General features: G+C 43.2%; 1 protein-coding gene across 9 annotated transcripts; it reads left to right on the top strand.

Moving 5' to 3' along the window:
- The first annotated feature begins 965 nt into the window (after positions 1 to 965).
- Positions 966 to 13297, top strand: YPEL5 (yippee like 5). 9 transcript variants are annotated; one of them, XM_063152436.1, is made up of 8 exons: positions 966 to 1056; positions 4171 to 4304; positions 4400 to 4464; positions 4637 to 4790; positions 5558 to 5656; positions 6236 to 6380; positions 9372 to 9544; positions 11118 to 13297. In XM_063152436.1, exons 7-8 carry the CDS (start codon positions 9404 to 9406, stop codon positions 11340 to 11342), a joined length of 366 nt encoding a protein of 121 aa, XP_063008506.1. In that variant the 5' UTR covers positions 966 to 1056; positions 4171 to 4304; positions 4400 to 4464; positions 4637 to 4790; positions 5558 to 5656; positions 6236 to 6380; positions 9372 to 9403; the 3' UTR covers positions 11343 to 13297. The 9 variants fall into 9 exon arrangements, with proteins under 9 accessions (XP_063008506.1, XP_063008507.1, XP_063008510.1 ...); XM_063152437.1 differs by lacking the exon at positions 6236 to 6380 and having other exon boundaries at positions 4405 to 4464; XM_063152440.1 differs by lacking the exon at positions 4637 to 4790.
- Positions 13298 to 13942: the final 645 nt, after the last annotated feature.

The following is a 13942-nucleotide window of genomic DNA, read 5'->3' as shown; positions in this document are numbered from 1 at the left end:
CCAGGCTGTGAGGGAAGCAAGGGGCTCTGGGAGGCTGGTAGAGGGGGAGTGGAAGGCACCAGGCCCAAGGCAGCAGCTGACAGGTGCCTGGGAAATGGAGCTTGGCAGGTGGGGAAGGGCTGAGGGCTGATACAAGGCTCCAGCTTTGGCTCTGGCCCCAGCTCCAGGCCTGGCTCCATCTCCAGCTCTGGCCCTGCCTCCATCCCCCCCCAGCTGGGCTGCAGCACTGAGCACTGCCCTGGCGCTGCCCCCAGCACTGCTGGCAGCACCGTGCTCAGCTCTGAGCCTCTCACTTTCGAAGGGACATTGAGGTGCTGGAGTGTGGCCAGCGAAGGGCAACAAGGCTCGTGAAGGGTCTAGAAAACACATCTTGTGAGCAATGGCTGAGGGAGTTGGGGTTGTTCAGCGTGGAGAAGAGCCCACGGCTCTGCACAGTTACCTGAGAGGGTGCTGTAGGGAGGTGGGGACCCATCTTCTCTGACCGGTCTGCAGTGACAGGACCAGAGGTAAGAGCCTTAAACTGAGACAGCAGAGATTCAAATTAGACAGAAAAAAATGTCATTGTTAGGGTGGTGAGGCATTGGAATAGGTTGTCCAGGGAGGTCACCATCCCTGAAGGTGTTCAAGAGGCTTCTGGACATGGTGCTGGGTGCTGTGGTGTAGTCATTTAGGGGTTAGTGTGCTCGTGCTAGGTGGATGATCAGACTAGATGACATTAAAGGTTTCTTCCAGCCTTGATGATTCGATGCTTCTGTGATTCCGTAATTCTATGACTCTGTAATTCTGCCATTCTGTAATTCTGTCATTCCGTGACCCGGCGTGCCCCGCCGGGCGTGGCCGTGAGGCGACCCGGGGCGGGGCGGAGCGCGAGGCGGCCGGGGCGGGGCCTCGGCGGCAGCGAAGGGGCGGGATCGGGGCGGGGCCTCGCCGCGCTGATTGACAGGCGGGGCGGGGCCACAGCGGGGCGGAGCCGCGCGGCCGATCCGGAGCGCCGGGGCCGTGGAGGGCGGGGGAGACACCGGGCACGGAGCCGCCGCCGCCGCTCCCCGCAGCCAGGTAACCGGGCGGGGGCCGCGCTCGCCCCGCGCTACCAGGGGAGGCCAGGGCGGCTGGGGAGGGAGGTGGCGACCGCCGCGCCGCGGCGCTGTGTCTGTCGGGCCGCGGCAGAGCCCCGGGCGAGCCGCTCCGGTCCGGCGACGGGAGCGGAAAGGGGCAGTGGTCGGCCCTGCTTGACCCGGTGCGTTACCCGGCGCCGCCACAAAGCACCGGCCTTCCCCCACCGCGTCCCCTTCTCCGTCAGCGTCTCCCAGCGCCGCCCAGCCTTCCCGGCGGGGGCCGGCACCGAGCACCCCCTCCCTGTCGCCGCCGACACAACTTCCTCCCCCGGCCCGGCACTGGGCAACTTTTCGGGCCGGTTCTTGTGCGGAGCCCCGGGCGGGTGGGCGCGGGGCCGTGCCCGGGCCCGGTGCGGGAGCGGGGGCGGCTCGGGGATGGGGGCGGCGGTGGGCCCCGGGCACGGCCCCTCGGTGCGGCGGAGGCGGCGGCGGTGCCTCCCCGTCAGCTGTTTCCTGCTGTTTGTTGTCAGGGCTCCTGCGCTCCCGGCAGCGCCCGGCGGCGGCGGGGGGGGTGAGGGGGGAGGACGGGACGAGCCGGGCGGGCCCCGGTTGGCTGCGCGCGCCCCCGTGACGGCGCGCGGGCCGGGCCGGGCCGGGGCCCGCCCCCGCGCGCGCGCGGCTTTGTGTGTGCGCGGCACCGGCACCGGGATCGGGATCAGCGCCGGGATCGGCACCGGCGCCCCCGCAGCGCCGCCCCGGGCCCGGCCGCGGAGGTTCCGCGGGGGTTGAACCGCCCTGCCCTGTGGCACGGGGGGCGGCGGCGGCGCCTGACGCATCCCCCCTCTCCGCGGGCGGAGGTGCCGCTCGCTGCCGAGCGCTGGCCGGCGGAGCGGCCCCGTGTCCCCCCGCACAGGCGCCTCCCGCCGGGAGCTGTCACCGGGCCGGCCCCGGTGCTTGTTTGCGTTGTGGGGGTGCTGGCGGCTCGCTCAGCTGCTGGCGCTCGGGTTGGGGCTTTCCCGGTGGAAGTATGGATTCCCAGGGAGCTGAAGTGTTCTGCCGTTGTTTTTGGGAAGGTTCTAAGTCAAAGCGAAAATAAGGCTGTTGTTTGTCTGCTTCATTTGTTACTCTGTGCACAGCCCTCAGCTGTCCTGCGCAAGCAGATGTAGATTAGATTAATCCAGCGTGTTTATTTAAGAATGAAGGCCGTGTTTTGGACTGATATCGCCGTAGAATGTAATAAATTATTTGTCTTTGGTTTCCTTAAACAAAAAACACGTGTTTAGGGTTAGATTGAGGGAATAACAAAGCAAGTACACACGGTTTTATGAGAGAGAAACAGGGCAGGGCTCTTTCGAAAGTGGTATCACAGAACAACTGGATGTCAGCAACTAATAGCTCTAGATTAACCATTATCTTAACTAATGTTTATGACTGACAGGAGGGGAACTTGCTCCCCAGTTGTAAACATTCCCTCACGTGACTGTATGTAACAGCTATATATATAATATATATATGTAACTGCTATATATAAAATCCTATGTATATTTTTATACAGAGCCTCTTCCTGGATGGCTGAATTCAAGTGGAGCGTGTGACAAACAAAACTGTCAGTTTTTAAGTGCTGCTCAGTTTCTCTAAAGTAGTCTTCAAAAGTATTGTGTGGAGGCTTCTGTCATCTGCTACTTTCACTTCCTTAGTTACAGAATTAGAGATGCAGAGCTTAATGTTTGTATATAGGTTTTAATAATGACGAGTGAGTTTCAAGTGTGGTTGCCAAGGGTGTGAGGACAAATGAAACTGCACCTCAAAGCCCAACAGAGAAGATGACAAGAACAAGCTGTATTTGTTACTTGCCACACACTGAGAGCTGTACACATTTTTATATGTCTGTATTTAACATGGTAATCTTCACAAGCTTGAAGGGGCGTTGTCCAAGTCAGGTCATTGGTTCATGTTTGTTTACCAACATTTGACCTGTGTTGAAATCTTGGGTTGCTCAGCTCTCACTGAAATACGTAATTCCCTTAAGCAAGATTTTAGTTAAAAATTACTTGTTAAATGTGTAGCTGAAATGACTGTACACCGTGGATGTTTGTTAGCAAGGTGATCTCTAATTTTGGAGCCTTCACCTACATTTAGGACCTTTCTGGTTAATACAAAAATCTCTTGGTGATGTGCACTTAGTGTATTAGCACCCTTTCTGCCAGCTGGATGTGGCTGGTTTGGATGATGGTTGTCTTTACACCATTTCTTAAAAGGTTGTTTATTGGATTTCATTTTTAATGACTCATGAAATCAGTGATGTCTTTGGATGAAGTTTTGTATCATTTCAGCACTAAAATTAATAAAAACAGAATGTGTAGTTTAGCTTTCTGGAAGTTGCAGAATGGATTCATATACAAAAGTTGTCTCAACTGCTTAAGTAGTGTAAGAGTAAATTTATTACAAAATAAGGAAATACAGCTTTCTTAAAAACAGTGGAGTAATTAGAAAGGGGAAAGGAGGAAAATGAAGGGGAAAAGAAGCAGGGAGACAGGTCTAGTTGCTGGTTTTGGACTCTGTGTAGTGGTGGGAAAGAAAATTAATCTGAGTCTGATAGCATTTGTAAAGTAATACTTTTATATGTTATCTAGCAAGAGTATTGTGAGGGTTTAAGTTACTCTGTGGGAGATGCTGAGATAGGGGGGCTGTATGAGAAACAAGCACCCATCTGTGTGTGCCTCTGCTCTCTGTAAAAGTGAAACAGAGTACCCTGGATTAGTGTTTCACTGCACCAATATGACATAAACAAATTTAAATGCCAGTGTCTAGTGCTTGCCTTACCTAAGAAAAAATGCAGTTTGCAATAGGAAATGATACTACTGCACGCTGCAATAAAAAATTGCATTGCTGCAACTTGCAGAAGGGTGTTTCCATCCTGCAAGGCAGCCTGGTGTTGGTGGGTGCTGTGTCCTGCATCTGGGCTTTGCCAAAGCCTCTTCTATCTTTGGACTGTGTTCAGTTCCCTTCACAGTTTGCTACAGTAGCTGGATGGTTCTAAAGAGCACAGTATGCTGGTCCAGTTCATTTTCTCTCCACATTTGGCTACATGTGGTGGTTTCAATTCTGCATGTAGGCAGAGGCCAGGCCTTGTTTACTCGGACAGTCGCAGAAGTTGGTGGTGGACATTGAATCTCCAACCTCCCAAGAGACTGACCACGTGTGTGTTTTTGGATGTGCCCCCACCTGTGAGCAGGGGAACCTGGGAAGGTAAGGAGCAAGTTTTAGTTTTTCCTTTATGATTCTTTAACGTTTGGTCTTGTGCAGTTGTGCTAAGAATTCTCTTTCTTTTGTCCATCTCTGAGATGAGAAGAGGAAGCTGAAGCCCAGTTCCTGAGAGGCCATGATGAAGTTTCAGCCTGGTTCCAGGGTAAGTACATCTTGAGAATGTTTCAGTGTGCTTAGGGGAATGCCTAAGCCTTTCTCAGAAGGTAGAGAATGCCTATTTGCTCACAAAGGAAAATGTTTTTAGTTGGTTAAATGGTGAAAGAGAGGCGGTCACAGTTTTTTGTCCTTTAACTAGCAGCTGTTCTCTGTTGTAGATGTGAACGCAGTAGATGGTGCTGAAGCAACTCTGAGGCTCCTCCTGTGAAATATCCACAGTCCAGTGTATAGAGAAAGTGCTTGCTGGCTCTCCCAAGTGTTGACGGTCCTGTGTCTTCAAGAGATGCATACTAGGACAAGAAAACACTGACTGTTAGTTTTAAAGATGTTAATAAATAATTATTTGTGTTACTTTTTCATTCTTTATTGATGGTGAAGATAGGCAGATGAGGTAGTACAAATACCAACCAAGTGGTGCTTCAGGTTTTGGGTGTGTGTGCAGATAGTGGTCAAATTTAAGCTGTTGAATGTCAGCCCTTTGACATGGCTGTTGCTCAGTGTTGCTGAAATCAACACTGAAAGTGTTGGGGAGTTTGGGAGCTACACATCTGGCAATACACATTTCAGCACTCAGCCACAGTGCCTGTGTTTCCTGCCTGTCCATGCACTCACTGGGAGAAGCATGCAGGGAGCAAGTCTTTCACAGAGAGATTGAGGAGTGGTATCAAGGTTTATGCTGTCAGAATAATGTACTGTCAAAATCATGCACACTCAGCATGCCTGACCTGCTAGGTGATATGACCTGTCATTGATTGCTCTCCTAAAGGTCCTCTCAGGAAGGTGGTCTGGGTGCTGAATAATGGAAGTGTCATCTCTCAGTTCATGAAGTGCCCCTCTCTTGGAACTGGAGAGATTGGACATACAATAGATACTTTATATCCCATTAAGGAAAGTAAATAAGTCTGCCTTTCTTACATTGCAGCCATTCATTTAGTATAATCACTTGGGTTTGGTAATTTGCATGAAGGCAGGAGCTCTAGAACTTCATCACTGATACATGCCCAGTAAAGAATGCTTAGCTGATTTTAAAAGTGAAATCATGGGCAAAAAAAAAAAAAAATAATCTGTTCTTTCCTCAGCATTTGGTTTTGTGAATAATCAAGATCCCGGTCCACTACTTTGGAAAATTCTGCTGGTAGCATGATGGAATTGGTGGGATAGTGTCACTTTCTGGAGCTGTAAGTAGCACTAGGGAACCTGACTGGAAGTTATTTTCTGTGTTTTTAAGTGTAAATAGTGGATGAATGGCCAAGTGCACTTACTGTATTTTCCTCCCCCTGTTTAGAGGATCTTAAGCTTTAGAAATGCTTTTATGTTTCACAATTCTTTGGCTTCTCCTCATTTAAGAGAGCCCTCCCACTGCCTATCAAAGCTGCCTGTAAGTGGCTTTTTCAGATCATTTATGCATGTGTGAACATAAATAGACGCCTGCACCTTTCCCATTGGTAGTGAAACTATAGAAATTAACTTGGGTGACTTTGTGCACACCACTTGTGTTTGTAAGGGGCAGGAGCCTGGGAGCTATGGAAAATTGCTTTCCCCTTGTGCTGTTGTGCTTCTGTTTTTTTTCCTGTGTGCAGTAAGTATACCCTACAGGATTCAGCATCCTTACATAAGGAGAAAGGAGTCTTTATCCACAGCAAGTACCTTCTGATTTCGCCTTATAAGTGAATGCTCTGTTTTTAGCTTGGGGGAAGAAAAAGGAAGGGGAGAGCATGAAATGATTTCAAGTTGAAATCAGTTTCTCTATTTTACAGGAGAGGAAAAGCAAAATGTCCATGTTAGGTTTTTTAGAAAATCCATTATAAAGTTTGGCATTTGAAGTCTGCATTACTTGAAGTCATTTTGTAATTTTTTCCTACTTTTTACTACTGTGAGCAGTAACATAAAGACTAATGTAAGGTGAGTAGTTATATAGTGCTTCAGCTGCACCCTTACAAATTCATTGAATTCAGCAATCAAAACTGAGGTTAGAGGTAGCTGTAGCCTGCTATATATTTTGACTGAAGTCTACCAGGTGGTAGTTAAGTGTAGAGGTTACTTTGAAAAAGTTAGACACTCTGGTAACCTTACAGTGTTTTAGTAGTTTCTTAAGAAAACATACACAAAATCTACATTGTTTTGACTGTTACAGTGCTGACTGTAGAATTTAATTTTCTAAATTTTTAAAAGGTGTATTATTTCAAGAATATAGATTTCCTTATGCACTGTATTCTGAAAAAATATATTCTGGTATCAGTTGGTTTGTTAGATTCTGCTGTGAGTTTAGGTTACTTTCAACTCTTTAAGGTGGCATAAGTAAGTGAGGCTTTTAGGCCTTGTATTAGTAGGCAGATTTTTCAGCCTTATGTCTTTGAATGTATTTATTTACACATTTATTTTAATGTTTGACATCTTTGGGACTCAAGACTTCTGTCCATGCCACGTCCAGAAGTAATACATTTGTATGTTGCAGTGACTTTGAACTTGCTTGTTAGAATTGCACTTGTGCTCCCTTCTGAAGTATTTAATTTCCATTTTTAATGGCTTTTCTGAGAACACTGGCATGAATTATGATTTTAGGCAGGTGATGCACTTGCATTTGAAGTGTTTAGGTGCATTTTTCAAAATGTCATGCTGTGCAGGGTCAGTCTGTGTAAGGGATCTGTTCTGGACACCAGGCTCCGTGTTTGTGTTGCTCTTGGTGAGATAGGGATGGGTTTGGATTTATGCTACATTACCTTCTAAAAGTACTGACAGGGTGGGCATTGTGTTTACTCTGAAAAATACCCCTTTGGATGCTGATTCCACATTACTGTAACTTATGATCAGTTAATTATTTTGAATTCACAATACAATCAGCACAAATATAACAGAGTTAGGAAGGATGGCACATGGACCTAGGCCAAGTGCCTTATGGGCATATCTGTTACAATCACCTTAATTGCTTGTATTTGTGGTTTCTTCTGGCTGGAGACTTTTACTGATACTTGTTTATTCACACTTATTGTGTGTTGATTTTCCTTCATTTTGTCCCTATTCAAGTTTTTTTGTTGGTTTTTTTTTTTTTTTTTTTTTTTTTTTTGCCTTTGGTTGCTGCAAAAGATAAAGGCATATTAGAAAGGTACAAAGCTTAGAGAAATCTAAATGAAAATGCTTTCTGTATTTTGAGTGGAGTCACACCTCTAACACTCAGACGTGTTTTATTTATCCTTTGAAGAAGAGAAATGGATATTATATCACCTTTAAAAGAAAGAGTCATGACATTGCTTTTAATTTTTATATATCCTTCAGATGGGATAGAGAAGATTAATAGTGATTTGAAAAATCTGAAGGTAAGGAGCCTGAGCTAAAATCTCTCTGTTCAATATTAGGAGCCCTTTTTGTTGCCTGACATTGTAAGAAAACAAAGTGTGAAATAAAGCAATTGGAAAAAAAATAATTACGTCAGTGGCTTCTGATTTTTAGATGTAAAAATGGTATGTTAAGTTCTGTGTGTGTAGGTGCAAGTTTTAGTCCATTTGCTTTGTGCATGTTAAGAGTAGATTTTAAGAAACTGATCCCCTAAACCTTGAAATGAGTTTAAATTAGGTATTTGTGCTTCTTAATGGTGTTTGACTTAGAATATTCAATTCGATGAGCACAGAATTTGATTGACTTCTCTGTGAACGGCACAGTCTCCTGCTCTGAACAGTAAAGCCCACACAATTCTAATATTGCAGTGTGTCAGATTTACTTTGCATTGCTCTGCATGACAAAAGCAGAGACAATTCATTTTTCTGATTCCACATCTGAAGCATAAATGGAAGTACATTTAACTTGTTTAACTGTAGAAGTTTAGTCATAAAACTTCTGCAGTTGAAAGGGAAATAACATCATAATTCAATTCCTTTGTCAAGTTACATCACCCTTCATGATTTAAGGTTTCGGCTATACATTCTGTGCCTACTCACTAGTTAACTTTGAGTAATTTATGTTAGTTCGTGTCAAGTTGGTGAGACACTTTAATTTTCCTAAGCAGTGAAGAGGCTGATTTATCAGGCACTGCAGGTCGTCTGCTATAAAGTTTTTTAGCTCTGTTTTTTTTCCTCATTGGAGTTGCTGAGGTATTTTAGTGATGAGGCTTTGGAAATACCTTGGATAAATTACACAGTATTTTATATTTGGATTAAACAACTTTAAACATTGGTATATAAAACTGTCTGGTGTAAAGACTGGGTGGATTGTTTATTATGTGAAATAGCATCCAAATCCTTCCTATGTTGGTGTGTCTATGAAACAAATGATTGTCAAGTCAAATACAGCAGCCAGGGTGCTATACCAGCATTCTGAGTGGTGGTGTTGTGTGATCGTGTGTCATAAATTGTGCAAAGCTATGGGGAAGTGACATAATAAATATGTATTATAAAAGGTGGGGGTGACTTGGGAAAATTAAGCTATAATTGTCTTGGTGACTCAGTGTAATTCTCAGTGCTTCATTTCTTAGTGCTGACTAAGATGAGTGAGTTGTTGGGAATGTACTGAAATAGAATTTCAGTATTGTGTTAAAAGAAGTGGAAGCTTCTGAGTTTAAGAACTGTAGGGCCAGTAGGGGGTCTGCAAAACACTGAAATGTATTTTAAAGGTTTCAGTTTGTGTTTTTCTCATTTAATGTAATTAGTTTGTATTTAAGTAATCTTGTTGGTGAAATGGTCACTTTGGGAAGTAACTTGTCTTGATGAGAGGGTGAAGGCACACTGTAAGTTTAGCAATTCACCAACAGAGGAATGACTTTGAGCAATCATTAGCGGAATTGGTTTGAAGAATATTCTGCCATATATATGGAATGTTTGGAGTTGCAATTTTTGGATGTTTGGGAGTTTCAATTTTTTTGCTGAAATGTTTTTTTTACATGATGTTTCTTTTTGCTTTCAGGTCTTGAGTGGAAACTTATCTAAGTTGTAAAAATGGGAAGAATTTTTTTGGATCACATTGGTGGCACTCGCCTGTTCTCCTGCGCAAACTGCGACACGATCCTGACCAACCGCTCCGAGCTCATCTCCACTCGCTTTACAGGGGCCACAGGGAGGGCCTTTCTTTTTAACAAGGTTGGTAAGGGGTTGGAGGAACTGCTCTTTACTTTTGAAAATGAGTTTGAGGGATATGAATCTGTCATGAGATCGAAAAAACTTCTTGGCTAAAGTGTTGCATAATTACTATTTTAACTTTTTTTTTTTCTGTCTTTGAAGTCAGATTTGACATTTACTGTTGATGAGAAACTTAGCTAAATTAGTTTTGTCTGAAATGCTGAAAGACTGTAAAGAAGACTGTGTATGTAGAGGCCTCAGGCCAAAATTGATGGAGTTTCAACTTCAGAGACTTCAGTAATATGAACCTCAAATTCACTCTGAGAGTATCTGGTGTCTGTCAAAGGGTTCCAGAGGTTTTTTTCACTTTTATGCAGTTAAAAAAAAGTCTAGATAATATTTTGTTTAATTTCTGAAATGCATTTAATATAACAGTCTGGTAACTTAAGTTGCCACAATCAATCACAATCTTTTTTACAGGCAGTAATACTCTGGTTTAGTTTAAGAGTTTTTAATTGATTCGATTCAATAGATCAAAATATAGATGTCAAAATTTTTGAGTGAATTGTAGGATTGTTATTAACATTGCATAAAGACTTTTCCATTAGATTAATTGAAAAAAATGGTGATTGTCCTTTGCTTTCTCACAAAGTTCCTAAAAATATAATGCTTGGTTTTGTTTTAGTTTTGTTTTTTGTTTTGTTTTAGTTTTGTTTTTTTTCTTATAAGCCATTTGTCCATGGGCAGAGTTGATAGAGACATCAATAGTGTCTTAACTATGTTTTGCTCTGGGACTTCTGGTATGCTGAATCTTATCAGTACTGAGAGATTTCTTCCTCATCCAGTAAAGTCTGGATCCTGGAGTTTAGATTTTTTTTTAATGTTAAATAGTGGGGTTTCATTACAGCAGTTTGAGGTTTTGCATTTCTGCAGTCAGAAGCTGTACATTTGAACCAGTCAGGTGCAAAGCTGAGAAAGTAGTACAGTCCCATCTTTTAGAATCAGCTTGGGTATAGTTCTGACATCAACTTTTCAATGAAGTAAACATCCCAGTTTTGTGGTGATGCTGCAAAAGAAGTTGCAAGTATATTTAAACTGCTGATAGAGCACACAAAAAGGTGCATGTTTCATGTCTACATTCTCAGCCACTGACCCTGGCTTTTACTTAGTTAATTATTTCAAAGGCACCATAAGATTTTTTAAGAAGTACCTCTTTTAATATTTTGTTTCTGAATTCTGGGACTTGGTGATCACATCAGTTGCTAGAAATGAGTTACATACATTACAAGTGGTTTAATACAAATTTACAAGCTGCTCACTGGGAGTTTCTCACCCAGAGTTGAACACAGCCCTTTTGCATATTTTGTGATAGCAATCTGTGTGTCTCAGTTAAAATGTGAGGGTTTTACATCACTGTGAAGCACATCTTTAAGGTGTTACCCTCTCTCTCACAAAGGAGATTTTTACACTGCAGTTTTCAGTTGTGTGTGGTGGCACAGGCTCGTCCCTGTCCCTTCTAATGTGCCATTGAGCAGGTTTCCCCTAGGCAGACTAATCCTCTGTGCTGTTCCCTGTGCCTGTGTGTTTCCCCCAGGTGGTCAACCTGCAGTACAGCGAAGTTCAGGATCGGGTCATGCTCACCGGCCGCCACATGGTGCGGGACGTGAGCTGCAAGAACTGCAACAGCAAACTGGGCTGGATCTATGAGTTTGCCACCGAGGACAGCCAGCGCTACAAGGAGGGCCGCGTCATCCTGGAGCGGGCCTTGGTGCGGGAGAGCGAGGGCTTCGAGGAGCACGTTCCATCCGACAATTCCTGAAGAGGCCCCGGTCTCTGCTCAGGTTCTCTTCAATTGAAACTCCAATGTAATAAAATCAACAAAAAAATCTGCTTACATACACTGTCACCTTAGCATCAGAGTCGGATTCATGGACTACAAAGTGGGAAAGATTGTGAGAATATTTCAGATGGAACCTTACTTTCTTTATTCCTTTTATATTTTACTTTCCCTCCAGCAGCTGTTTGTAGAAAGAATGTTGTGCAGATGCTGTAACTTCTTCTCTCTTTCATTTACATCTGTTAGATTTGAGATTGTATCTTAAGGTACAGTGGGCTAAAGGAAAATATTTGCAGGATTTTTCTTTTGTTGGAGAGAAATTCAGTGAGAGGTTGGTTTTTTTTTTTTTAGTTTGCACGAACTGATGTCAGCATCAAGTTATTTTAAAACTACAGATGTTTTTTTAAAAGTATATTCCAACTTTTGGCTTAAGTTTTTAGTTAGATTTTTGGTTTTTTGGGGGTTTTTTTACCCAGCCTTTTCACCTGGTTTGCTGGCTAAAGTGAAGAGATCCGAATTTGTGCTGAGTGCTAAAGGTTCAGTGTTGGTACAGCTTGGGCTGGCCCATGTGCCATATTCTTGTTGAGGTTGATTGGTAGCACAGAGCCCATTATTTCTTGTCATTCTTGACCCAAAGATGTCACCATTCCTTGTTTATTCGTGAAGTCCCATTCACCATGTAAACTGGTGTTGATTGGAAACTATCCTTGAAATAGGGTGAAACTGCTTGGCTTTTTTTAACTTTAACAGATGTAACTTATGAGCATAGTAATAATATAAAGTAATAGCTGTCTGTTTAGTCTTGCATTGCTTACAAATCCAGCTGTGTTTGTAATGATAGGGATCCCCTGAGAAACTACTGTTTCAGTAGTCATTTTTTTTTCGTTTCTCTACTAATCTCATTAAGTTAGACAGGGAATTGCAAATCTTAATTCTTCTTCAAGTAGCTTTCTTTAAACCCAGAACTTCCTATGTTAAACACAGCTGCTGTGTAAAAGGAGAAGATTGCCAGCACGTTTGTTCATGCGTAGAGTTATGCAATCTGCATCTCTTGAAAAGATTAACTTAAACAGCTTGTTTTCAAATGCTGCTTCTGGTGTTGAAACCTTTATCTTTCAACTTTGTTGAACGTTTTCATTGTGGTGTTATGTTTTTATCTTTCTGGGCAGCAGTACATGTCAGCCTAGTAGTAACTAGTGACTTGGATTCCTGCTTTGTTCTTGTAGAGGTCAGCTCTGTTTAAAACAGTGATCTTGCTTGCCTTTTTTAGCAAAAATGCTGTTCATTAACTTAACTCAAGGGTGCCCAAACTATTTCATTGTGTCTTAAGCCATAAGTCAGGATCTCAAGGGCTGAAATTTATTTGAATGTTAGATATGTATGATTTCTTACCCAAGATATGAGTTGGTTGTGGTTTTTTTTCTTATTGGATAAATTGTGGTCAAAGTGAATTAAGTTACCCACAGACGTAGGAAGCGAGGGGAACCCCACCCAGCCAAATGGATCTGGGTTCTGACCTTTCAGAGTAACTTTTCTTCTGTAGACACAGCTCCATATCTGAAACTAAGATGTGGAGGGTGACTATGCAGAGTATTTTTCTTAATTTTTTTTTTTTTTGGTTGCCAAGTGGCAAGTTGGACACCCCTGACTTGAATCTACTGCCTCTTTCATGTCAAGGTAGCTTTGTTCTAGAAATGTCACATAGAAAGAAAACAGAGTAGATCACATACCAGAGCTGTGCTTGAATCAAGCTGCTTAAACAATAGTGTACTTGTGCCTCAAATGAATCAGTTTTTGCACTGAGTACAGTAGTACCCCATTATCTTGTACTTCTGTCCTTCACAGGCCCTGGAAGCGCCATTAGCATGGTTCTCTGCAGTACTTTTCTTGTACTTCTGACATTACAGTACAATAAAGTATGTTTTGTCCTGAACTGATCTTTGCTGTGCTTTTAGAGTTATTGTCATAGAGTCTGTCAGCCAAATCACATAACCCATCTTTCATTCCTTGTGTTAAGTTTCTGCAGCACAGTGACAAGCTGTTGGTGAGCATCCCTTTCTGTATAGATGGTAAAAGAGTTATGTTGATTTTGGAATGAGCAAAGTAGAGCTTCATGCATACCACTTGGACACTTGAAAGCCTTCAATGTACTCCTGTTAAAGAGAAAACAAAAAATGGCTCATTTTATGGAACTCTGGGTGCCAAATGTCTTTTCATGACTTTGAAAAGATGGCAAGCTAAGCAAAAATCTGCTTTCTGCAAGAAACTTGAGGTTTTGGCTTCTGAAATGGCTTGGGAATTAATGAATTTGGTATTATATATCTGGACTTCTGTGACTTTTTCCTTTGTGTTCAAATGTTAGCCAGAAACCTGCCAGCAGCTGGTCAGCTTCTAAAGCTGAAGAACTGAGATGAAAGGATTATTCTGTTGGTGTGATGGAGTCTGGGGCTCTTATTCTAACTTACATTAAGACCATTTCAGTAGAATGTTGGTGTGAGATGCTAAAAATTACTTTTCACAAAGCCTTTGATTTGAAAAACACATGTGAATTGAATTCTTCAAAATCCCATGAGACCTAAGCA

This window comes from Melospiza melodia, chromosome 3, assembly GCF_035770615.1.
Source record: "Melospiza melodia melodia isolate bMelMel2 chromosome 3, bMelMel2.pri, whole genome shotgun sequence".
NCBI classification, from domain to species: Eukaryota; Metazoa; Chordata; class Aves; order Passeriformes; family Passerellidae; genus Melospiza; species Melospiza melodia.
This window is presented reverse-complemented; position numbering and strand designations above follow the sequence as displayed.